The sequence below is a fragment of the Magallana gigas genome, chromosome 9, assembly GCF_963853765.1.
Source record: "Magallana gigas chromosome 9, xbMagGiga1.1, whole genome shotgun sequence".
Lineage (NCBI taxonomy): Eukaryota > Metazoa > Mollusca > Bivalvia > Ostreida > Ostreidae > Magallana > Magallana gigas.
This window is the reverse complement of record NC_088861.1, coordinates 2,468,202-2,493,756: the sequence shown is the minus strand read 5'-3', so window position 1 is coordinate 2,493,756 and position 25,555 is coordinate 2,468,202. Positions and strand designations below refer to the sequence as shown.

General features: G+C 34.0%; 1 protein-coding gene across 2 annotated transcripts in view; it reads right to left on the bottom strand.

Annotated features, from left to right (window-relative positions):
- Window positions 1-242: 242 nt before the first annotated feature.
- LOC105334063 (transmembrane protein 135) overlaps window positions 243-25,555 on the bottom strand; it is a 52,228-nt gene continuing 26,915 nt past the window's right edge. For both annotated transcript variants that reach the window (XM_011437364.4, XM_011437363.4), the window contains exons 6-13: window positions 20,257-20,303; window positions 3,904-3,942; window positions 3,564-3,756; window positions 2,936-3,103; window positions 2,653-2,793; window positions 2,088-2,186; window positions 1,852-1,919; window positions 243-1,603 (exon numbers count right to left, since the gene is read on the bottom strand). In XM_011437364.4, coding sequence (XP_011435666.2) covers window positions 1,471-1,603; window positions 1,852-1,919; window positions 2,088-2,186; window positions 2,653-2,793; window positions 2,936-3,103; window positions 3,564-3,756; window positions 3,904-3,942; window positions 20,257-20,303 — 888 coding nt within the window. In that variant the 3' untranslated portion in view covers window positions 243-1,470. The remainder of the gene's footprint in view (window positions 1,604-1,851; window positions 1,920-2,087; window positions 2,187-2,652; window positions 2,794-2,935; window positions 3,104-3,563; window positions 3,757-3,903; window positions 3,943-20,256; window positions 20,304-25,555) is intronic.

The following is a 25,555-nucleotide window of genomic DNA, read 5'->3' as shown; positions in this document are numbered from 1 at the left end:
AGTTAGAGGGTTTACTATGAATCTGTAAGTCATGAGTTCGAATCCCATTGGGGGTTTTACAATTTTTACCTCTCCAAATCATTTCTAAAAGCCATTTTTTGGCTAAAAATTGTAAATATTTGAAATTTCTAAACCAGTGAAAGTATTCTAATTATAATATACTTTTAATCAATCCACATAAATATCGACAGATGTCCCAAACCACCTTAATGATTGTTGGTAAAATAACGACAAAAATTGCGTAAATTATATTTTCATTTAATCTCAAAAATATAAAATGAACTGTCACAAATATACATTTAATTTTATCACAGAAAACCATTTCTTGGACTTGCATAATGCATCCTTGTCAAGACGCAATACATTATAGAAACATATGTACCTGAACAAAATGGTGATAAATAATAAAACACAAACCCAATGAAATCAATTCATGTCTCTCTGACCTCCACAAACTAAATTTTACAGCACTGCTTTCTATTAAGTCTGCTTGGCACTTCTGTATATTGCATTCTACATGTATATATTTACAGTGGCATATTACCCTCTATGCATATATAACAATTCTTTCAACGAATTAATTTAAAAAAAGATGTTGGAATTTTACTACAAATATAAAAAATAAAATAAAATGTACTATTCCATTCAGTAAATTTTCTACTATCTATACCACTGAAAAATAAAACAGGTGGGAATCTTGGTTTTTGGTTTTATTAGTTGTTTGCTTTCTTAATGCATTATGGCCAATACTGCGTATACATATTGTGCTCGTGTCATCCAGTTTAAATTACAAAGCGTCTTCATTAATTAGGTTGTAAATGTACTCTTCAACAGACACAGGTAAGACACCTGTAAATCAATATCCACGTGCGGATCATTCATGCATCATTATCATTGGTTCATCAATTATTACACAATCGTTAATTATTAATCCTGAGATAGATAAAATACTCCACTCAAACAGATCATACAGATTACAGGTGTAAAAATAAACTGAACAATTACTTCATTATAGTCCTACAAATGGACTGACTGATATACCCTCTGTCTGATCAGACAGCGGCACATCTCCATGTGACTGCAGGTTACACACAAACAAATATGCATTCTGAATGAATATCTAAGACAAAAGATGTTCCCAGCAGGTCAGAATTTGGGAACATGGGATATCATGCCAGGATTTATAAAAGGCATGCATACAATAATGAGGACATTTAAACTTGACTGTTTTTCTATGTGTGAGAGAATGAAAATTATTTCAAAAATGTATCTATAAGATGCATCATATGCTCTATTGAGGAACTGGGTTTTACATTTCTGTTAAATCATAATTTGAAAAAGAAAAATTGCATCTTTTGTACAATAAAAACAATACAAGAAAATTCAAATAATAAGAGACAATGCACAGCAATAAAAAAATACATCAGCCTAGAACAGTGCTGATGTTGGGAAGAATTGGCGTGGCTCCGATTAACTTCTCCGTAGCAGCGAGTCTTTGGTGAGACTAGTGTACCTCATGTCGTAGTCTGGCCAGAAATCAGGGGCGATTCTAGCTGCATCCTTGTACAGTGGCTCCAGCAGTCTTCTGTTCATTGTACCAAACCTAGTCAATCACAAAGTTTATCATTGCACAGGTATAAATTGCTAATTAGCAAAAAATCACATAAGCCGTGGAAATGCAGCAAGATAAACTCAGAATTACAGTAAAGATGGTTGTAAAGTTGACCTTGGATCATTCTTGAAATAATTTTAAGTATTATGAATATTGAGCATATTTGTTGCTTTTTTTAACACAGTATTAATTGATGAAATAGAAATTGTATTACCACATGCTCTAAATAATTGTCTTACTTATTCCCTGTTACTTTGAGCAAAAAGTTCCAATATGCAGGCCTTAGATTGTGTGGTTCAAATACAGCCTAAAAATGATAGATCAAAACACATTACATATTATATTTATTTAGAATCTCCACTCAATTAAAAACAATGTCCTTGACCTTTAACCATCTAATGACTTTATAGGGATTATTAAGATGATGTACAATGTACTCGAATTTACTGTCAATATAAATACCCACTTTACTTACTACATGAAAGACAAAGGCAGTTGATATGGAATATATGATGATATCTGCACAGCGGATGTATGGAAGAAGACCCTTGCTGATACCCTTGAAATACAGCACCTAAAACATAATAAAAAGCATGAGGGTGATTTCTCTTTGACCTCAGAAGAATTAGAGGCATCCACAATTGGTTAAAATTAGCTGGATTTAAGATTTAATGTGGATGTATATAGCAAGCATAAGAAATTTAAAAAACAAACACACACTGGGTAAAAACTTTTTGTTAAACTCTTTCCACAAGATTCTATGCTGTGTATTATGTTATGTTTAAACTTTTGTATAACACACCTCTACTAGTTTGTATGCTGTGATTAATGCTTGTTCTACAGCATTATTAATGCTGTAGTTGAAATTTTTCTACAGCATTAATCACATTACATGCTGTGTATACTGCTATGCTTGAACTCTTGGACCACAACATAACACATCTCTGCTAATTTCTATGCTGTTTATAAAGCTATTGTTATACTTGACTTTGCAAATTTATACGCTGTCTTTTAAGCTACATATGTTTGGTTGTACGCACCTCTGCTAATTTATATGCTGTGTATAATGCTATGGTTGAACTCTTGTACCACAGCATTGACCATCCTGCTAAAAATCCTGCTAGCAAGCCATGGACCTCACTATCTTTATTTCTAAGCCAACGAAGCAGGCAATTCACAATCTAAAAAAACCCACAACAATAAGCTAACAATTATTTAACTCTTGTGTGTAGTGAGGAATTCTTACAAAATAAATTCTGAATATTTTGAAATGAAATACAACATATGCATATAGTTTTTCATTTCAATCTGACAACATGATACCTTGAAAATGGCACTAAAGCACCCCAGAAATGCCCCAAGTTTGAAATTGTCTTGATGTTTAATGGCATGCCATACAGCACTAGGGTTTCTATATATCCTGGGCAAGGCACCCAGTAATTTGACTCCTCCTTGAACTAAGTAGCCAAGTCCAAACATCTTGATAAAACTCTGTAAAGAAATGAATCAAAGAACAATATAAAACTCTCCTAATGTTTAAATTTTACAACGGTCCTATACCTGGTTAAGAATTAACTTTTGCTCAAAAAACATTTCATTTCAAAAGTAAAGGTTAAAATATCTTGATTCCTTGAAGAGTTATATGTATCATAAACAACTTTATTTCATTCTTGAACATTGATTTTTTTTAAATCACATGTACTAAAATTAATTATAGTATTCACTATGATTTTACTTCAGATGAATGAAAAGTGTTCATAACTGTGGGCAAAATAACTTTTTCCTATTCACCAGTTTTCCAATCACAATATTAATCAAAAATAAAAATTGCTTTATTAATTGGCATGCATCACAATTTACCAAAAATATGAATAAAATGGAGGCCAAACATTTAAATGACCTTGACCTGTTTTGACCTTTAACCTCTATAAATGAACTTAATTACATGTACCTTGGTGACATAATGTACACATCCATAACTATGCTGACACAGGAAGTGTTTGGGTGTGGTTTGTAAGGATTTATTGATTCTTTGAAATGTTGATGACTCTGATAATCGACTGATAAGTGTGTTGCCATGACGTCTGTGATTTGGCCCCTCCTCTCTTTCTGCGATTGGCAGCTCATCTTTACCAACTAGGAAACTGCAATGAAATATAAATTATATATCGGAATTAAAAAATGTAGACAAAATTTTAAATAATTAATTTTTGGTCAAATGCACATCAATAATGCAGTGTGCATTCTAGAAATATATCAAGTGAACAGGGTTTATCATCCCCATTACTTACCTCAGTGCACCTTTTGTCTGCTCCGCAAGATGACCTTTTCTGAAAAGAAAAAAAAAACCAGAAAGATTAAATGAAATCAAAACCTGGATTTTTATTCAAGCGAGATTTCCTCCCATTCTTGCTTCATACAATGGTACATGATTTACAGCAATGATCAAGAATTTGATATCTGATCTGAGATAGTATCTGGCCGTTATGCAGACAGTTTAGTAACCCAAGTCCCTACCAAGGACCAGGGGTTCACACTCCTAGAGGATAATGTGCTTGGCCTGGAGTGACTGTGAAGTCTGATACTGGTATTACAAAGCCATCTGATACAATCTGTATAGAGCCAGTTTATTGTACAATCCTCCATCCCTCAATGGCACACTTGGGAGGACCGAGATCCATCAAGACACCGCCATTACATCACATGTCCATCATTATACTCAAATAATGGCCCCCTCCAAAAATGCACTAATGCAAATATTTTAATCATTTATGAAACAACACCATCAAGTGTGAAGGAGCTGCTTTTGCAACTAGGTCATTTAGGGAAAGTTTCATTGTGCAATCCTCAAGGAATTTCATTTTATAAGGAGTAGCTGTCAAAATTTATTTTGAGCGGAGAAATTATTCACACTGCATCGCGGAGATATTCTCCATTTAAAACCCTTAGAGGACTTCAGACCTGACGAAAACAATTACATCTGCATCTCGCTGGAACCTCTGTCCAGCTCATAATTTTATTTTGATGCATGTTACATAAACCCAGCGAAATAAAATAATGCACTGCAAGGAGAAAAAACTCTTTTATGGCGAAATAAATCTTGGTTTGGATGCCACGCTGGTATTGAATTTTGGGCTATTACTACTTTATGGTTTGCCGTCTTTTAATAACAGAGAGTGAGATCTCCGGATGATTTCTGAGAGTCAACCATGAAAGTAACAAAACTTTCTTCTAAATCAGGAATAATATCAATTAATGGACTCTATCTCACAACCATCTAAAAATGGTGAGGTCCTTATTTCATTAAGAATATTTTATCGAAACTAGAGCTGAGACAATGGGGTGCTTTTAAGGCAATAAAAGTTACATCATTTCAGCTCTGAACTAAAAATGTGTTCAAAATCCTTCTTCAAAATGAGAATACAAAACTTTTGAGCAATACTGTAGAAATGGTTCGATTGAGTAGTCTCCCTTAGACCATATAAAAATTTGCCTCAATAAAACTGATATTGATCGGCTCACCCAAGCAGAGAGATGATAGAATTCAGCCAGGTGTGAAACAATTAGGAATCATTTAAATTCACCTGTGTGTGCAATTGACAAAGAAATAAAGATAAATAAACAAAAATCTACATAATCAATTCCATTATACAAGGTTTACTGGGCTATAAAATGGAAAGATTGACTTTTTTTGGCAATGAATGATTTATGTTTTTAGATGTCAAAAGTTAAGTGTCAATACTATCAATTCAAACCCATGCCCTATGAAATGTTTCATTAATAACCATCTAGATATTTTTGTCAAAAATAGAATAAATCTTGGATTAAATGACTACTGTAGATTCCTTATTAAACGCAAGGAATTCATATTATGTATAAAATCGCGAGAAGCAAGCCTTGCAGAATCTAAAATCTCGCTCACTTTTATTTACTGAGAGTTGAGAACTATAAGAAATTGGTATAGAAGTCCTGTGTTTGCCATTTTATATTCTTGCAATTTGATTCAAAATGGGGGAATCCAGGAATGAAGTTCTCGCGTAAAATTAGGAATCTACAATATGAAATACTCTAAGGGTGTACCGGTACTCGTTTGGTGGATTGGAGAGCTGCAAGAGTAATCCTTATTTGCTCATTTTCAGTATGGAAATCTCCTGTAAATCTACATTGTCTACTTTCCTAATAGCAGGTAGACAATGGAGATCTGCTGGAGATATTCAGGTCCAAATCTAGAGGTAGCAAACGAATACACCCTAATTCTTCATTGGAAAATATATTCTAAAAAACAGATGATTTTGAATAAGTATAATTCAAATTTTCCCTATGCAGTGTGACCGATTTATATAGTTGAATTGATCCACAAGGAAATGTAAACAGCTATATTACGTTATTTATGAACATTTTTTACCACCCTTTCTTCCTAGTGTCAATTCCTTCATTAAAACACTTTAAGTACTTTCAATATCCCTAATAAACTTAAAACAATTTTAAAACTATAACTCTTAGCCCTTTCCATAATTCTAGATCAACATTTGATAGAAGTACCGGTACTTAAATTACATGACCTTAAAGTAATAAATATGCATTGCCCATTTTACACTTTGAGTACTTTCAATATCCCTAATAAACTTAAAACAATTTGAAACTATAACTCTTAGCCCTTTCCATAATTCTAGATCAACATTTGATACATTGTAGAAGTACCGGTACTTAAATTACATGACCTTAAAGTAATAAATATGCATTGCCCATTTTACTTTACCAGCATCCACTCCTCCCCCCCCCCCCCCCATGAAACAGTCAAAACAAAATGGACATTTGGTTCAAACAACAATTCCTTTAAACCTTACTTAAACTCTTAAGACTAGCATGTCCCCACTCACATCATTAGACCTTTGGCCCAAAAACTCTGACCCCAAACCCTCTATCCCCAGTTTTACTCTGACCCCCAAAACCTCTATCCCCAGTTATCCATCAGGATTTGACAAGGATTGAATTCTGGAGGAAATCATGGCTTTGTTGTCTCTGGCTTTTGGCTTTGTGTTCTTGATTAATCTACCCTTCTCAATCTCCCCGATAAACTTGTCCCTTCTCCGTTCACACCCTCAGATGTGATTATCCGCAGATCTACACTGATGGATCTCTCGATGAATTGATACCGACGTTATCTTTTTGATTTATTAAATCTCTCGAGTTTCCCTATCTTTTCTTGATTTTCTGACAATTTTTTTTCCTCACTTCTTTCTACTTGATTAATATCTTCAAAAACTCCAATCATCGGTTTCAACAATATACTGGAATCTGACTTTCAACATTTCTGAGTCTCTGGCACAATCACTATTCATAGTTTTTTCCTTCCTTTTTTGTCTCTATACTTCAAAGTTACAGTCAATCACAATAATTTATCTGCCAAAATGCCTTTGCAAGCAAGTAATCTTCACTTCAAAAAGACCCAAATTATTATGCTACTAATGAAATCAATGAAATGGTAGGATCTATGAAATATGTGTCCTTTGTATCCACTTCAATCATATGTTCTGTTGAAAATTGAGATAAACCTAAACTTGAGCTTTTTAAAATCAAACTGCATCTTCGGCTGATGATTGTACAATATCATTGTTTTAAGCTTTATTTTGAAAATTTCTGATGTTTATCACTATTAATCTAAAAATCTCTAAATATCCTTCCTGGACCTATTATAGATTCCATATTTTACCCATGTTCTTAATTCTTAGTCTCAAATTACAGGCATCAAACTTTATTATTTTATATGGACTAAGTTAACAACTGTCAGAAAAATAGTAATGAAAATATAAATTGACAAGGGGACTTAACTCATCATGATTTTACACTGATATTTATTCCTTCATGTGTTTAATATTTAGGAATCTACAGTATATATGTTGTATGAGAACCCCCCCCCCCCAAAAGTTAGACACTCCATAAATCTTTACATAAGGTGCAGTCTTCCAGCATATGAAATAACATATTTTTCATGACACAACTGCGTAGTTATGAATACTTGGCAATATTTTTGAAAATAATTTTAAATAAATGTTTGTGTCTGAGGACAATGATCCATGTTGCAAAACAATGGAATTTCTGAGAAGAAAAATGAACATGTCTTTCAAATTTACTACCAGAAGTCAGCAAGAAATTTTATGCCATTCATTAAAATAAATTTAAACCTTCTGGAGTTATGCAGAGTTGATTCTGTCTTGGTAAATTACCATATATTCCAGTGAATGCACAAGCTCCAGTGTGGCCTTTATAAACCACCCTCTATCTCCCCAGTGCTAACGTTTCCAAACGGGCAAGAAAAAATTAAGGGTAACTCAAGCATTCACAGTTGCAATTTTCAGATTAATAAATGCAAATTACATTTTCCTAGAAATGACTTTGTGATATAGAAAAATTGACGTTTTGAAGAATTTTAATTACATTTCAATTCTAATGTGCAAATTATTATGAATAATTAAAAATAATTTCAACTCCTTATGTAACCTTGAGCTAACTTAACCAAAATTGACTTAATATTCAAAAGAAGATCATAACAAGCAATTGTATCGGATAAAAGTAAATTAAGGCCGTACCAATAAAAATCATTTCATGGGGAGTAACAAATACAAAATGGGAAGATTCATAAATTTAAAGGAATGGATAGATGGACAAAGAATAAATATACCACAAGCTTTCTTCATAAACAGCTTAACAAAAGGAATTTTAAGGAATGCCCCTAGTCAGGCTTCCTTGGTCAGCTGTGTTCGACTGAAGACTTGCACAAACATTGTGCCTTTTTTTTTTCGTGATGAGTGAAACAAAAGCTAATGCTGTCAGACGACCACCATCATTAATAAAGCCTTGACATTTATGGAGAACTCTAAAGAGCTTAATTAATAAAATCCATGCCAGCTAGAGTCTTCTGCTTGTTCTTTTTCAACTGCAGACCTGAGACGCCCAACCACTAATCGACTAGCCTCCTGAAGACTTTCTGACAAAAGTTTTGATATTTATTCATTGAATACTTGCTGAAATGGAGCAACAACTTGAAAATATATAAACGCAGCATTTTGAGTACACTTCCGTTCAAGACACAAGATAATCAAGTCAGCTAACATACGAGGGTGAATAAATGATTATAAATACTCCTACTATTTTTCAGTGTGTCAGTGTCACGTCAAAAGACAGACAATGTTTTTTACCTATTGTTAATGATAGTGATTCTTATTCATAGATGGCATTTATTGATGAGATTCCAGTATTATTCAGAGTTGACCAAATGTGACTATTTAACAATTGAATGATTTATCGCATGCAAATATGGATTTGCAATTAACCCCTCATGCTTTGAGAGGTCAAATATTAGGCAACAATTCCAATTATTTAACGAACAGCAAATTATTATCTTTAAGATGGTCATTACTCTTTCAAATAATAAAAATGCAGTTTGCTATCAACTGTCACCTGATATCTATAGTTCCTCATCTTCATTGTCTATTGTTTGATATCCAATTGTCTACTGTTCATATTTTACTGATAATTTTACAGATAATTGTAAATTCCTATCTTCTGTTTGAATATAAGTACTTTCTGATAAATTTACTGGAGCTTATACTGTTTGATATCTAAAAAGAGCTGGTTGGTCGGGGCCATTATGATTTTTAGACTGCTTTGATATCCTTTAGAAGAAGAGCCATATATAAAAATATAGGAAAATATCAAAATTTAAAAGGTAACTTTTCTTTCCTAAATAAAAGTTTACAGTCATACAATTGATATCTATAAAAAAAGAAGAAGGTATATCTGATGGTATAATTCACTGACCATTCAGCCGCCTAGTTGATCATGACCTTTGATCATGGATCTATGTAAGTATCTTCCTGATACTTGTACCATACTAATGTATTCTTTAAGTTGGTAAGTGTTGATATATCTTTGGCAAATGTTGATATCTTTGTAAAGGATATCTTTGGTAAGTGTTGATATTTTTAATGGATATCTTTGGCAATTGTTGATATCTTTTGTAAAGGATGTTTTGGTAAGTGTTGATATCTTTTGTAAAGGATGTTTTGGTAAGCGTTGAATATGTTATGGATAGCATTGGTTACTGTTGATATTGTTGGTTGTGGATATCTTAGGTTACCATTGACATATTTTGCAATATATATATCTTAGGTTACTGTTGATAGTTTTTGCTGTAAATACCATTGGTACATGTACCTGTTGGTATATTTTACAACAAATATCTTATGTTACTGTTGTTGATTTCTTTTGCCATAAATATCATAAGTACATGTACCTGTTGATATATTTTGCAACAGATATCATTGGTTACTGTTGATACATGCATCTTCTGTTAATGATAACATTGGTTATGTCTGCTGATATTGTTATAACTGTTAATATCTTATGTTTCGGTTGATATCTTTATATATGGATATCTTGTTTATATAAATGGCCTTGGTTAAAGATGCTTTTATCTTAAGATCTGAATACCTTTATATATGACCAGGTAGTTTACTGCAAAATAAAACTATTGGCATTTGAAAACAATGCACAAGAATTGAATACATCTAGTTTTTAATAGGAGCATGTTTAAATAATTGTTTCAAAGTATAGATTGACAATACTAAGATTCTAAAGAACAACACATTATACTGTCTTCAATTTCAATAGAAAAACATGTTACCACTGCAGCAGTTGGCAAATCTAATTAGCTAAAATGCTTGGAAAATGTTTTACAGTCCAAATTACACTTTTCAACTTATAATAAGTTGGTAAACTATGCTTATGTTTGTTATAAATTTCAAAATTGTAAAACAACAGTATACCTATAAATCAGCATCTCATTTTTTCCAAGAAAAAATATAACAGTTCTCACTAAAATATGGAATTTGTAAACAAGATAAACCAAGGCCGCACCATATAAACTTGGAATATGATGAAATATTTTTGTCCTTTCTATGTTTTATGCATGAAGAATCTATATTTGTCAGTTTCTGCACTAACTGAACAATACAGGTGTTAGTCTAAGTACATAAAAGTAAACTTAAGTGGTTTAAAGTAAACATATCTTTCTATTACAAGGTGAAATAACTTTACTGCGCATTCTTTTATAATAAATACCAGAATATTCACGGATTTATTATTTAAAAAGATAGTGTCTGCTTCTACTATGGAAAAAAGTTATAACCACCCCCTTTTTCACAAAACATCAAAGGTACAGGACTGTCTCCAATGGCTACTGATGGGCCATGTAGCTAGATCCCTCAGACAAATTCTGACGAGTGGAATAAGTACAATATATCATATTATTTACACGATTATTTCAGTCTATACAATGTCACTGCGACTCTAGGAATATAAGGGCAAGATAATTGTACACCCAGGATATAAATAGGTGGCAAAGATGAATTTGCCCTCTGAGACCCGAATAAACAATGGTGACACATAATGAAGAGGTAGTTTTCACTGTCAGGGTCTGAACGACTAATGGGGTGCTGAATCCGTCTGCTTAGCAGTCTAATCATGATAATGGCAGACCAGCCAACATTATTACTCTTGGTCAAAACAATCCCATACATCCTCTAATATGACCATGCACTGGTGATCAAACTTTTGCAGACTTCCATGCTAATTCAAGCAATATATCTGAAAAAGTGGGGGTTTAAGGTGGGTGCTACATGGCCATATCATCTATAAGGCTAAGGAGGCTTGGTGGCTAACTTACTACTGGTACCCATCAAATATCCCTTAAAAATTTTCAAAATGATATTTTTGGCCACTGTTAAAAGAGAGAAAATATAAAATATCTTCAATTAAAAATTTAGACATTTTTCTTTATCTGTATGTGGAACTCTTCATTTTAAGAAGATAAATATAGCCTAAAAATGACCAAGACCATCCATCCCTCTTAAGAAAAACTTTCTTGATGAATGCTGGAAAAATTTTCCAAAAAGAAAATTTCACCTTGTTCTCTTTCAGTATTAGTCAGACAACATTTTGATGGAAAAATCCTCTATCTGAATTGTCAGATACATGTACTTTCCAGACTTCAAGGGAACAATACTTCTTTCTTAATGGTTTTGATGCAATTTTCTTTTCTTGAAAAGTACACTTCACAAGGGCCCTATTATTGTCAACATGGCATGACATATGCTCTTTCAGAAAGGTTGTTAAATATATTAATATTTATAATGAGCTGGAGCTAAATTTAAATCGAGAAAGATGCATATTACACATTAAAATACAAACACAGTCAAAATGTAATTAATTGTTATTTAATGCCATTTTATACAGGAGGCAATTTTTTTTAAACATATTAATTGTCCAAATTATCATAAAAATCTCTGATATAAAACTATGAAATGCCCAACAACTTATGCTTGAGAAAATGACATTGTACAAAAATTCAAAAGTGAAAACAATTCAGCTTCTTTTAAATATCAACAGTTTTACCTGATGAAAGGAGCTAAGTGAAGAAGAAGGGTGAGGGTTATATTTTCAAAGAAACAAGGAGTAATTTGCAGTTCTTTACAGGCGATGCTGATTACTATTAATATCTACAGTTTTATTAATTTTTACATAAAAAGGAAAATATCGTGGAGTTTCGGTTATGAGAAATATGTCTAATAAATCACTGGAAATTAACTGATTACGAGCCGAATGTTTCACCATCATCCCGATCTCTTAGGAAGCTTCTCTATGAAATCCTCTCTAATTAAAAAAGGTGACGACAGGAATGAAATATTTATACCCCTTCCATCTCATTTCACTGAAAATTTAATATCGCCTGATTCTAATCAAAAGCTTGCTTATCCAACATAAATAATTCAATGCCAAATACTGGTGTCACCATGAACAGTCCAAGACAGGGTTGTCTTTCTTTACACTTAGAATCATGGGAGATTCCAAAATTTAATGCTAATTGTGGAAAAAAAATCTTTACTTTCTAATATAAAAAAGAAAAAAAACAGTGACAAGCATGCACAAACACATTAATTATATGTTCTAAAATCCCTGGGAGCAGTGCATTGGTCTGTCATAGGAAATTAATGGCTGCCCTACGACAGTAGTCCTGATCCACTTGCTTACTGCGAAAAAAAATAAACCCAAAAAACTGGTTTTACTTAGTCTCAGGGAAAATTTGTAATAAAGACAGCTGTGCATGTACAAAAATTTCGTGTCACGTCTTTTCCATTTTACGAAAAATTTGAATATATATGTACGGTATTTCTTGTTGCATGTAAATAACTGAATAAAATTATCGGTACAATCATTCTCACCATTCTACTGATTACACACCATGTAGTCTAAGACTTTTCTTCTGAATCATTACATGTACAAGTAAACAAAAATTATACTTCATTAGTTTGAATTTCTTTAGTTTAATAGTTTAACTGTGTGTCATGATCAAATTAATTCATAAAACTTTGACAATCTAAGATAAGAATCTCTCCCGTAATTTTTTTAAGGATCAGCTTATACTTGTGTCTCTATTGATCAACTGGAGCAGTTCTCATTCTGTTGCAAACACATCAAAACCATAACCATCAAATTTTGATTTTTCCTGCTCGTAAACAATCAGATATTGACAGAGAGGGCCCGCTGTCAGATAGCATGACATAATAACTATGGATTTCGATGTTGTTTAGGCATATAATCTTTGATTTATGACCATGAGAGAGAGAGAGAGAGAGAGAGAGAGAGAGAGAGAGAGAGAGAGAGAGAGAGAGAATAAAACAATGACAATTAAATTTCTAATTTTACTATAATTGGTCAATATTTAAGGTGATGTACATATGTGGCTAGATTCTTCACTACATACTGTTTTATGATAATAGAATAATAGAATGATGGAATTTGAGAATTGAGAGAGAGAGAGAGAAAGAGAGAAAGAAAGAGTAAGCTGGCAGGGAACGACAATGATAGATTTGTACAGGAGGAGCTTTGGAACATCTGTAGACTAAATCTGTTTGCACAGTAAGCATACACAGACCTGGACAAGCTGGGGAATTACCTCTGTTTGTCAGGCTAGGAGCTTAGAGGGGAAAAAACATGTATATCACAGTAATCCGTCCCCCTGACAAATTGAAAAATGAAGCCCCCAGATGTTGGCTTGTCCCTCGGTGAACTCAGGGATGACAGGTACAGGCAATACCAGCTCCGTGTGAGATTCTCCAGGACTTCCTTAAGCATCCTTGAAATTTCAAACTTTTAATTTCAATTTATTGATTTGTCATAATGCAGACACCCTGTCTATCTGCTGCCCTGCAAAGTAAACTATGAAAAGTGGAAAATGATGTCGAGATTTGGCGGAGACATGCCGATATTAGATGCCAGGACATTTGGGAGCTAATACTGGCCCAAGTCTTGCTGGCTCACCATTCCTCAAGTTCTCCTATTTGTCACGACAAAAGCCTGACATTTTGACAGCGTAAGCTTCGATCAATGCCCAAGATTGGCAACCCGAATATTTCTATCATTGGGACGGGAAATTTTGACCAATTAATCATTCCCTCCCAAATACCCGAAACATTCAAAATCAATCTATATTCATTTCCTTTGGTGGAGGCATCCTTAGGTAAATCGCGGCTCATTTGGACCAGCTTTATTAGGGCTAAACCTCCATGGAAACCTAAGGAATAGCAGTCAAATTAATTTCTGAAATACCTCTTCAATGATAGCAGTAGCGTTTGGGCTTCACCAGCCGGAATCCTGACATGTGTGGCTGTGATAAGAGGCAGGATGTCAGAGTTTACTTAAACAAATTACAAAATCTAATTCAGAAATCCCTCAAATTAATCATTATCCCCAGCATTACATCACACGAGACTCCTGAATAAACAACGCTTGTATTCCCCCAACTTCATATCACTTTTTAAAACATTTTAATTGCTCTAATAATGTTCCATGCCTCTGATTTTCTGCTAATCTAACAAGATTTTAAGATTTCTGAAAATTTCATATTTTTGTCCTGCACTAGCTGATTCCAAGTCAATTTCTTATTTGACTTGCACTGAGCAAAGAGAATTTGTAAGGTAAGCTGGGTCTTAATTTACATTATATGAGGCACTGAAAAATACCCTTTTTACCCTTATATTGTATCGAATTATAAACATACCAGCAGTATTGCAATTTCTAGTAACAGAGACTATGATGGATCCACATTGTACATGACTCAGACCCAAAGATAGGTATAACAAAGCTATCGTGTGGCCATTTTCATAATTCCAACCATTTCACCCTTACCAGAAATCAGAGAGCTCTGCTTTAAATTGTAATTTATATGGATGTTTCTCCCCACAGGAAAATAGCTCAAACACTTTGAAGACCTGGATTTTCAAGGGAGATAATAAAGCACCCATGTCAAGAATTCAAATGAGTGAGCAGGGATCTGACACACCGTTTTGAGGGGTAGGAGAGCCCCGCTGCGAAGGATGGTCAGATTTCATGACTGATCTGTTCCACTAATTGCAAATCACACGTGGACAAAGGCTACGAAAAGAAAAGTGAAGAAGTCAGGTTTCTCATCAAGTTTAGTGTATTCAAGGCTCCCTGCCATGAACAAAAAAAGTGTTTTTAAGGAAAATTTGGGAGTTATTTATTTTCAAAAAAAAAAAAAGGAAAAAAATAAGGCATTGAAGAATCTTGGTTTCTTGGTCATAAATGAGTAAAATTTAAGACACATTCCAGCTAAATATCGATGCAAATTGTCAATTTTCATTCACTTAATGGAATCCATGATTTGTGCAAGTCAGCCTCTTACAACAAGACGATCACATTGAATTGTTTATCAGTCATGAGAATAAATATTTACATAGACTATTTTGCCAATAAATGTTAACAGACCAACCTCCCATTAAAATCATTCCTCAATAATTTAGACCCTCCAAAACATCAAAGGGGTCTGTCTGATTCCCCATGCTGCTGATCTAAACTATCACAAACTGATTAGAAATCACTCGTCCTGGCTTCTATACTAGACAGGTAAAAGGCAAACTTATTTTAAACAAAAAGACTCATTTTCAGCTTATAAAAATGCGCTGCTGTCAATTTAAGAAGCTTTTTCCATCATAAGCTTAATCTAATCTTCTGTAAATGCATTTGAAAACACATGCAGTTGTCTTGAAATACCAATTGTACTCTCTCTCTCTCTCTCCTTCCTCTCTCTCTCTCTTATAGATTCTCAATTCTATACAGGTAATTCAATCATTCTTTTTTTTCATGAAACTTATAACATACTAAAGAATTTTCAGATAGCTTTTTGAAAAGCAGGCTATCATCAGTGTACAGATGTATGTATCTCCTAGCCACACAAATAACGACCATCTGTAGTAAAATATTAAAAATTTATTTTATAAAACCATCAAAAGAAATTGCATCCCTATATAGACCAATATCATGCAACACCCACCTCCCAAATTGAAAAAAATGATTAAGTCTTTATGGATCCAGTACCTAAACATTTTTCGGAAAATCCACAAAAATTAGCCCTCAAAATTAAATGATTCCATGGTACATGTTGACTTTGAATCTGAAGATGGTAAATATCTACAACATTTGATCAAATTGGATTTTTCTCTTCTTCAATCAAATTGAACCAACATCTAGAATTAAGACAGAGGGACAATTCCTCTTAAAAGTTTGCTTGGGAAGACAAGATTTATATCGACTGTTGACAAACTATCCATCAAAATTAGCCCATTTCATCACTAAACCCTACTGGACTGTTGAAAACTCATAGAAAATTAGGATCTGGACCCTGCAAGCCCTCCATATTCTCCAATTAGATCTTGAATTCAAGAGTTTGTAATCTTGCCGTCTGATTAAACATGCATTGATTTTTTTTGCAGCAATGGCAGCCCTATAACTCTACAACCATCAACAAATGTTTATTCAAAGATAAATGGACCAAACTTTTATACTTTTCCACTTCAAGTTAATCCAAATTTTCAAACAAAATTATATGGAGGTTCCCAAATTTCCCGGACTCGCTTCGCTTTTGTCTGCTCGGGTTTGTAAACACGCCACTCGAAGGTGAAAAACCCTGCTGTTGCTTCTATGTTTCCAAGGAATGCCGACAGTCGTGTGGAAAAAATATTTGCACTTTGGTGAAAAATGAAGTTGCAAATGCACACTAACAGGAAAACATGACCAAATGCACCACCTCAATCTCACCTCTAATGCTACCATATCACTCCATTAATGCAATGTTGTCTTTTTCCTTTTTTGTTCCCCTCTATTGGATAAATTAGAGAGTTGTGGATACATGTATTTCAAAAGGTACTACATTCTAAGCATAACACCTTTTTAAGAAGAATAAAATTTGAGATTTTTTTTGATTTGCGTATGTTTTCTTTTTTCTTCTTCTTTTTTTTTTTTTTAAAAAGGGGAAGGGTAGCGATTCTTTCATTTTTTGAGGGTAGGAAAGGGTTAGAAGGTAGAAGTACACAAATTTGTGTCTGTAGAATAAAGGAAACCTTAAAGTAAGAGATTCTGTATTGCTTTGATTCAAGTCAGTATTCTAAACAAAAAAAAATTGGGTTTTTATGTAGCAGAGATTTCAAAACTACAAAAAACAAGGATATTTTGGTTTTACAGTAAGGGTTAATATCATAACTAAAATAAATCTTGGATAAAAAAAATTTCAAATGATTATGAATAAAGACTTAGAAAACTTTGACATTTGGTATTTATTTTTGTAGATAAAATTCATCTGTCTCTGAGCTTGGACTGCTCTCTGACCCCAGGTGTTTCCAGAATTCCTCGCGCCCCAGCGATAAACCTGCTCTCCAGACACAGAAGAGCTCCTTCACTGCTACGGCTCCGAATTTCTGGGTAGCGTGTTTTGAGCGAGTACTTTAAACATTGGACAAGAGGACAAGAAGAGCAGCCCAGAATTCCAGTCGATCGCTCAGTAGCCATGATCCAATCACAGCAAGATTAAAATTGTCATCAGAAGTACTCCTGATCAAAGCGGGGAAACCATGTGTTTTGGATGGAGCTTTTGCCTGTCTTCTTGCCTGTCATGGACCTGTATTATCAATGGATGTGTCATTTCCAATCAATTTCAAGTTCCTTCTCATTCCCTCTTAGAACCTTATCTAATTTTTGGTCCTTATACACTATGGTATTGTGACATCATTGGGTTATTTACATCAAGTGACCGACAATAGAAATCTCAGATAACCTGCTCTTAAGCTCAAGAATTTCATATCTCAGGTCACATGCAGTTTCAATGAAACTCTTGCAAGCAAAAATCAATTGTTGACTACAGTTCTCAATTATTAAAATTTGGATAAAACCAAAAATAATCTTAATTTTAAAAAAATCAACGCACGAGGATTTTTAACACCCGTAGTATAAGACATTCTTTAATACAGCCAAGTTGTAAACACAAACTAGATTGTGATAACTATTAAAAAGTCAAAGACATTTGAGTGTAATTCTTGAATACTAAATATGTATCTAAATCAATGTGCATGGTGAATGTCTGACCTCGTCTACATGTGGGATGTCATTCCACTGTGTTTCAAAGTAGAACAGCTAACTTAACAAGTATGTTTAGCACATCATTCATAAAATTTATGATGCATATATGTACTATGTAAAAAAACCAGTGTTTAATTGGTATTCAAGGAACACTATTTATGGTAAAGCAATGGTTAACACATGCAGAGTCGGATTGTGTAAGACGAACAATTTGGTCATTAACCATAGGAAATCCAGACAAGAAATAAACATGGCATGGAGGAACCATCAACACTTTGAAAATTAGGAAAACATCTTCAAAGAGAGCAAGGCATTGAAATTCGGTACTTGAAAGAGCAAGAACAAAAAATCTGGGAGTCCTAACGATTGTCAACGGACAAAATGCACCTGGTAGTCTGTAAACGGCCTCATGGGAAAACATTCGGGAGATTCCAAAACAACGTAAAGTAGTTAATCTGTTGCATAAAACCAAAGAATTTCTTTTGTCTCGGGTCAAAACTCAAGAGATGAAATTAAAGAGAATAGAAAACACATCCATCATTTCTGTGGGGTTCGTCAAGAATACGCTGTCAAAAAACTTAGGTGTCGGGTATTATGGGCTGAACAAAAAAATACGGGAGATCCTATCCCCTGTGTCAACCAAACAATAATGTGAAATCTCATTAAATTAATCAAAATATGAAAGAAATGTGGCAGGATTAGCGAAGATAATTCATAAACTAAGGATTGTAATAGGACTCTAGTGTTTATCAGGAGGAAATTTATACACCACTGTCAAAAGAAAATGACTACAGACACTTTAAATGTCAATAATATGAGACTGGAGGTTCAGATTCCCTTGGCTTACATAATTGTATCAACGTTAAACTTCTTTTATTAATATTTTTTTTCCTCTGTGATCGTCCATTATGAATTTTTCTTGGACTGCGATAAACTCTGCTAAGAATTTAATAATGATTAATATTGGAATAAGGTGGCTTAATTGCCTTTATTTAAGGTTGCAAAGGAAATGAGTACAGAAATTCGCTTCTTATCATTTTTCTATTCCACACCCAGAGGAAATTCAATGTAGCCGATCTTATAGCATTAGATGTCAAATGTCACAAACTCTGCTGATAATCACCAAACCATCAGCATTCCATCCCATAATGATCACTAAATGGTACAAATTTCTTTCGTTAATTCATAATTTATACAAGAGAAAAACACGAAACACACTCCATGTCGATCAAATTCATGGATTCCCATTTCCTGCAAAGTTTCAGTATTCAAACCAAATCTTCTACCTTGTCCCAATCTTCTTCTTAACACGTCAATTATTAATGAAACCAACAAATTAAAAAAAAAAAAAAACACCCTTAGGTCCATTACAAATGATCTCAGATCAGAGTTTTCTCCCTTCGTCCATGCAAAACAGCGGCTCTTTCCTAAAGGCATGGAGATTTACGCATGGTGAGGAATGTTGTCTTTGCCGTGGTATAAAGATGTGTTGAGTGTTTATACCATAATGATGGCAGTGTAACAACTAAGGAATTAACTATTATAACCATGTTTATATACAGCATGGTCTCTGATTAAGGTGTTGTGGGGTCCTACAAATAGAGCCGAAATTTCACTCTTACTCATGTGTTTTTGTTTGATAAAGTTGTGCAGGATGATAAATGGTCAAGTTTAAATGAACATTTATCTACAAATGGTGGACAGAAAACACACACAGGTGGAGCTGAACCTTTGAATACCTCCATAAAAACGCCAGAAGTTCTCAGACAAGGGGGAGCCAATGTAGTGTCGATTCCTAGTGGCTCAACTCACTGGAACCTCTCTCACTTGTCTCCTGTTATCATGTTCCAGCGCTCTGGCATGCTTCAGATGCTTCGGACCAGAAATACCCGGGAATCTGACATCTGTCACGTCGCAGTTTGTTATATCATAATACTCCGCAGACTGGTACAGCCAAATACCAAGAGAGCCATCCAACACTCTTCCTCCATAACCATCACATGCAATCTCTCTCTTTCTCTCTTTCTTTCTCTCTCCTCTCTCTCTCTCTCGCTCTCGCTCTCTCTGGTCTTACTTAATCACATTGAGTTAGTATACCAAGTCTTTATTTGTGCATTAGCAGTATAAACAATGATTATAATCTATTCACTTACCTAAAGAAGTAGAGATAAATGGCAGATGCTATGCTAAACAACAGGACCTGAAAGTACATAAAATACATATCATTACTGGTATACTGATAGGGCTAATTAGATGAGTATGCTTGTACGGATCAGTTTTCAGTAACTATTACTTAAGACCTACTTTTAGTCATTACACAATGGAGCTTGCACTCACATTAGTATTTCTGAACGAAACATAAGGAAAAAAAAAAACAACGTTCTATTATTCATTAAGGAAAACAAAACCCATCATAAAGTCTTGCCCGGTCCTTTTAATTGTGTACCACGGCAAGCAGCCATTAAAGGAGAACATGGTCTTTATGCTCCGTAAATGAGAGCCGAGCTCTGGTGAAATCGGAGTCCAGAATTACAAGGACATAGTTATCCGCCTTTGAAGTAGGAACTCTACGTTGAATTCTTCATGACAATTTCTTATTTCTCGATTTAATAATGACATAAAAAAATACTCTGTCGTAGATTCTCTTCAAGTCATTAGGCTACAGGTTCTGTTTCATATCTGCCGGGTTTAACGACTTTATTAATGATTTTAATTATAAACTATGTATAAGCCACCCACTTGGATGATAATCGAGTTGGAAAACTCTCTACAATTATTACGTGGTGGAAAGTCGTAGAATTCAAAACAAGATATAAGAGATGCCAATCTTAACAATACTGCATGATAAATGTATTACCATGAGATTGGAGTAACGAGACCCCACATTGTGGATGGTACAAGAAGTATTCATAGAAACCAAACTCAATCCACAAAACATCACTCAAACTCAGGAACTAATAGGACTTTAATGAGGCTCAAAGACATCTCGAGTGAGACAGATAAAACTCATAAGATGTGGATTGTAATAATGGTATTTGACATGCACATTTGGAACGTCTCAACTGGCTTATGTGGATGAAATTCATAATATATAATGATGATACTCCTTCATTCTATCAACTCATTACATGAGATGTGATGGAAGTCATCATGTGATTCAGTGACAAAAGTTTTCTTGATTCGATTAGCAACACTTAATTAATCTAATAAGTTTTTGGCTATATACATAAGCTTCATAATGACAATTAAGACAGCTAACAACCCAGCTAACCGCATTTTGAAATAAACATAAGAAATTTTAAAATAATTTACAGTTAAACTAACAATTTATATTAATTACGTACATATATTCCTTTATTAATTTTTGAATCACTTTTGATATTTAATTCTGCTGCGAATATCTCTGCTTTAATTGTATAACTTATTTCAAGAAAATGGTTAAAATTAGTTATTTTAATGAGAGAAATTTTAATTCAAAGAAATAGATTGTATAAAACAAAATTGAAGTTTGATTTTTCTAGAATCTGAAGTGCGCAGAAAATTAAATATTTATTTTTAAATAATTGTAAACTATGTTCACTTTGCAAAAAAGAACGATCAAAAGTAAAACAACATTTTGCACTTTTGCATGTACATTTTTTAATTGCTTATATAACTTATTTTGGGACAATTAAAACTGGCATTATTCCCGTCCAAGATAATGAGAATTTTACGAGCATTTGCTGTCACTGGAGAGAAAGGCCATAATGGCCTCCCATCTTACACTGGATGTATATGTGCATTAAGCAAGGTTTATCCCACAATGCCCATTAATGGAAATACTTCTGTCATAACTGAAAAATTAGACAACATCCTTTGTCATTAATCAAATTTCTGTATGGAAACGCGAACATAAAAAACAATGACCGCAGTGGGTAATGCAATGTACAACACTCAACGTTTTCCTGACATGAATTTTAACATCTTAATTTGAAAATATAAAATGAAATTTACCTGTATTTCAATTTTCACTCATTAGAATGGAGAAATAAAACCATCTTAATGACGGATCATTCTTCTGTCACATACAATACTTTAGTAATGTTGTATATTAAAAATATTAAGGGGCTAGAGCATAAAATTTCAAAATAAAAAATATAATACGTAGAGACAATGTTAAACTCTATACAGCAATCTATATAGTACATCTGCATGTGTAAGCCTCAATTTAGATCTATTCCTCGATCAACCTATCTCAGTTAAAAATCTATATGAATGTCTGGGCTATTCATACAAACAGGCAGTAACTATGATAATCCCATTATAATCATTTAAGGATGTACATTGTCAAGCAGGGGGCAAAAAATCAATCTGGGGTAAAATGGTGTCCATAAGTATCATGTGTCCCATCAAATTTCTGTCTGAATGCAGGCAAGCATGCAACAGCATCCGTACCCCCATTCAATTTACAGATGTAATTTAAGAATAATTCACCACATTCAATTCAAGAATATCTTTTATTGGGGAGGGAATTTCAACAGGTTTCGTTGTTTTTTTTCAAGGACAAAATGCAGTAGCTTCGGAAGTGCACTTATCGACATACATTGAATGCACACAAGTAATGTTTACATGTGCTGTAATCGTCGGGGGATAATCCATTAAGAATACAATGTATCGGAAAATTATTTTTCAAATTCTCGCCTCCACCCTCAAACATTTTCAATGTTGCGATGAAAAAAAAGAAAGAAAGAAAAGAAACCTAAAAATGAACACCTGTATAAATTAAATTCAAGCACTAATTAAACTTGGGAACCTTGTATATTTCATCATCAGTGCCGTACATTGCAAGCAGATGTCGGTCATAGGGGAATGGTAACAACAAGATTTTGCATTTTGTTTTACACAATGATATTCATAAAGCTTTTAAGAACATTGACCTTGAATAATCTCACAATGGATTCTCTTGTTCATGCATCCATTTGAGAAGGGGGTTTCTTCTGCTTCACATTCATGTCTGTATTACTATACTAGTGCTTTTTTATTACTTATCTTGTAGCGTATCTCATCGTTCAACTTCACTCTCGCCTCTTATAACTTAAAAGTGAAAAGCTTTATTGAAGATTTTAGTTTTCAAAGTTTACAATTCTAAAATTAATTTAACCCATTTTTAAACTGACCTATTATCATTTCCTTTTTTCGTCGTTAAATATTTGTTTAAGACATGTATCATTTAACAATGTAAATCATCCATTAGCGAGAAACACAAAATTCCTGGACGTTACTGAATACTACCCCAAGCTTCTTTCAATTTCCAATGAATGAGTTCTTAATCAAGTGAAAGAACTTAATGCGCCCTATTCTCAGAAGGCGTTTAAGGTGAACATTTGTCTTTTACCTGCAGCCTACATGCACTCTTAATATGTTTCTATATATGTGTGTGTAGGACATCATCTGACCCAGTATTGACTCCTACCCTGAATATTTCTGACCCACTTTCCCCCGTGTACACAGACGAATCCTCCAAAATATACAGGCACTCGGACAGAGCAAATAATTACATTATGTGGAGAGATTGGGCAGTAAACAAAACGTCCCAGCCCATCAATAACCCTGAGTGTTGTTTACATTCCAAATACGGGGTACATTACAATGCCAGCACGGTCAGATCTGTGTATGTCCCCACAGGCAGCTGACAATGACCGCTGCAGTGTTAAAAATCACACACTCTGTGAGTGTCCCCGCCCATTAAAGGGTCACAGATTTGGATAAACTCATAATTTAATAAAATAACAGATAAACAAACTTTAATTCTTGTCCCCCCCCCCCTTTCTGAAAAAATCAAAATTTCTTTTCCATTCGTGTGCTCTAACATATTGGTATACATGTACATATAACATGTACTTTTATATCCTACGACCATGCACCAACAATCTATTATATACATGTAGAAAATTATAATGTATGAATCTTACATTCAAACTTTTCAATGTTATCCTCCATGGATACCATATTTATTCCCTGTGTATTGGATACATGTAGCATACTAGTACATGTAAATGTATTCATTTACCACATGTAGATTAATGTATTCATTTACCACATGCAGATTAATGTATTCATTTATCGTAAATTATGACCAAACAATCATGAGAATTAGGTGGCACATATGAACCTTTGCCCTTATACATACATGTCAGTGGTGAATCGGCAATTTGACATGTTCCAAGACTAAACAGATGAACACCACAGATGATGCTCTAATTAGAACATATGTTACAACCAGGATAGCGGAAAAAAGGAAAGGCAAAAAAAATAATAAAATGGTCCCATGCAACAAAGTCATCAACATCTGTTTAATTACGACATAAATGTACGTCAAATAATTGATTCTGATGAAAATAAAGTTTCATAGATGACAAAGCAAATTCACAATAATGCATGCATCCGTTTGAATCTAAAAAATAATTTAAAAACTTGCATACTTAGGGTTTCCATTACTATTTTTGAGGGGGGGGGGGGGGGGGCAAATGAAAAAAAGAAAAATTTAGAGAGAAATTTATTTTTCCTTTTGTCGGTAGTTTACAATTCGTGATCCTCTCAATATCAGTTTATACAGGTATAATTAATCGAAAATCTGTGTTTATCGGGAATAAATATTTAACTGTGGCTTGCCATGCTGAAATCAGGAACCCCCACTCCAACTGTCAGTGTGGAACCTATCAAAAGACCTGCCAATCGGTCTCCGGGCTTTATCACCCACGGAGAAGGTTAGGGGATGTTTTACTTACACACTCACAGATGCCAAAAGAATTGATGGTTAACCACCTTCAGCACATCAATAATAGCCTGTCATGTCAGGAGGGGAAAAAACACAGGATATATATATATCCCTCCCCCCATGAGCATGCAAATCTCTGACCAAAATATGACAATTCACACCCCAGCCTTGCCATTATATAATCATAAGTTGTACAGACATGTTTTTCAAACAGAGAAGCAATAATAAATTCCGGAATCATCATTAATTTTGCTAAATGCTTTGTCATAACATTTTGAATGTACTGCAGCTACTTAATTAAATGATTTTTTTCTTTTAAATTTCACTTCAAACTGACTATTGGTTGCTTTCACACAGTAGCCACATTCAGAAGCCGGATAGTCTTCGGTAGCCAACCTTCCAACCTTCCAGACTGACTCCCCGTGATTAAGACTGTCTCCTTTTTTGTGCACTCATCGCTGTCTTTTTGTACACTTCCCTAAATGTGACGACCAATTACCATCACAAAAGACAGACTGAAGGGTATTGATGAGGCATTGTGGGAGATTTGCAGCAGTTCCTGCCGTCGACAGACATGCCTGCATGCCGTGTCTGCCAATAAACCTGCTAGTGACACACTGCTTGGCTTATTCAGGATAGCAGTTACATAACCACCATATGGCTGAGAGTGCACCCAGGTTAATTAGAAATGATCA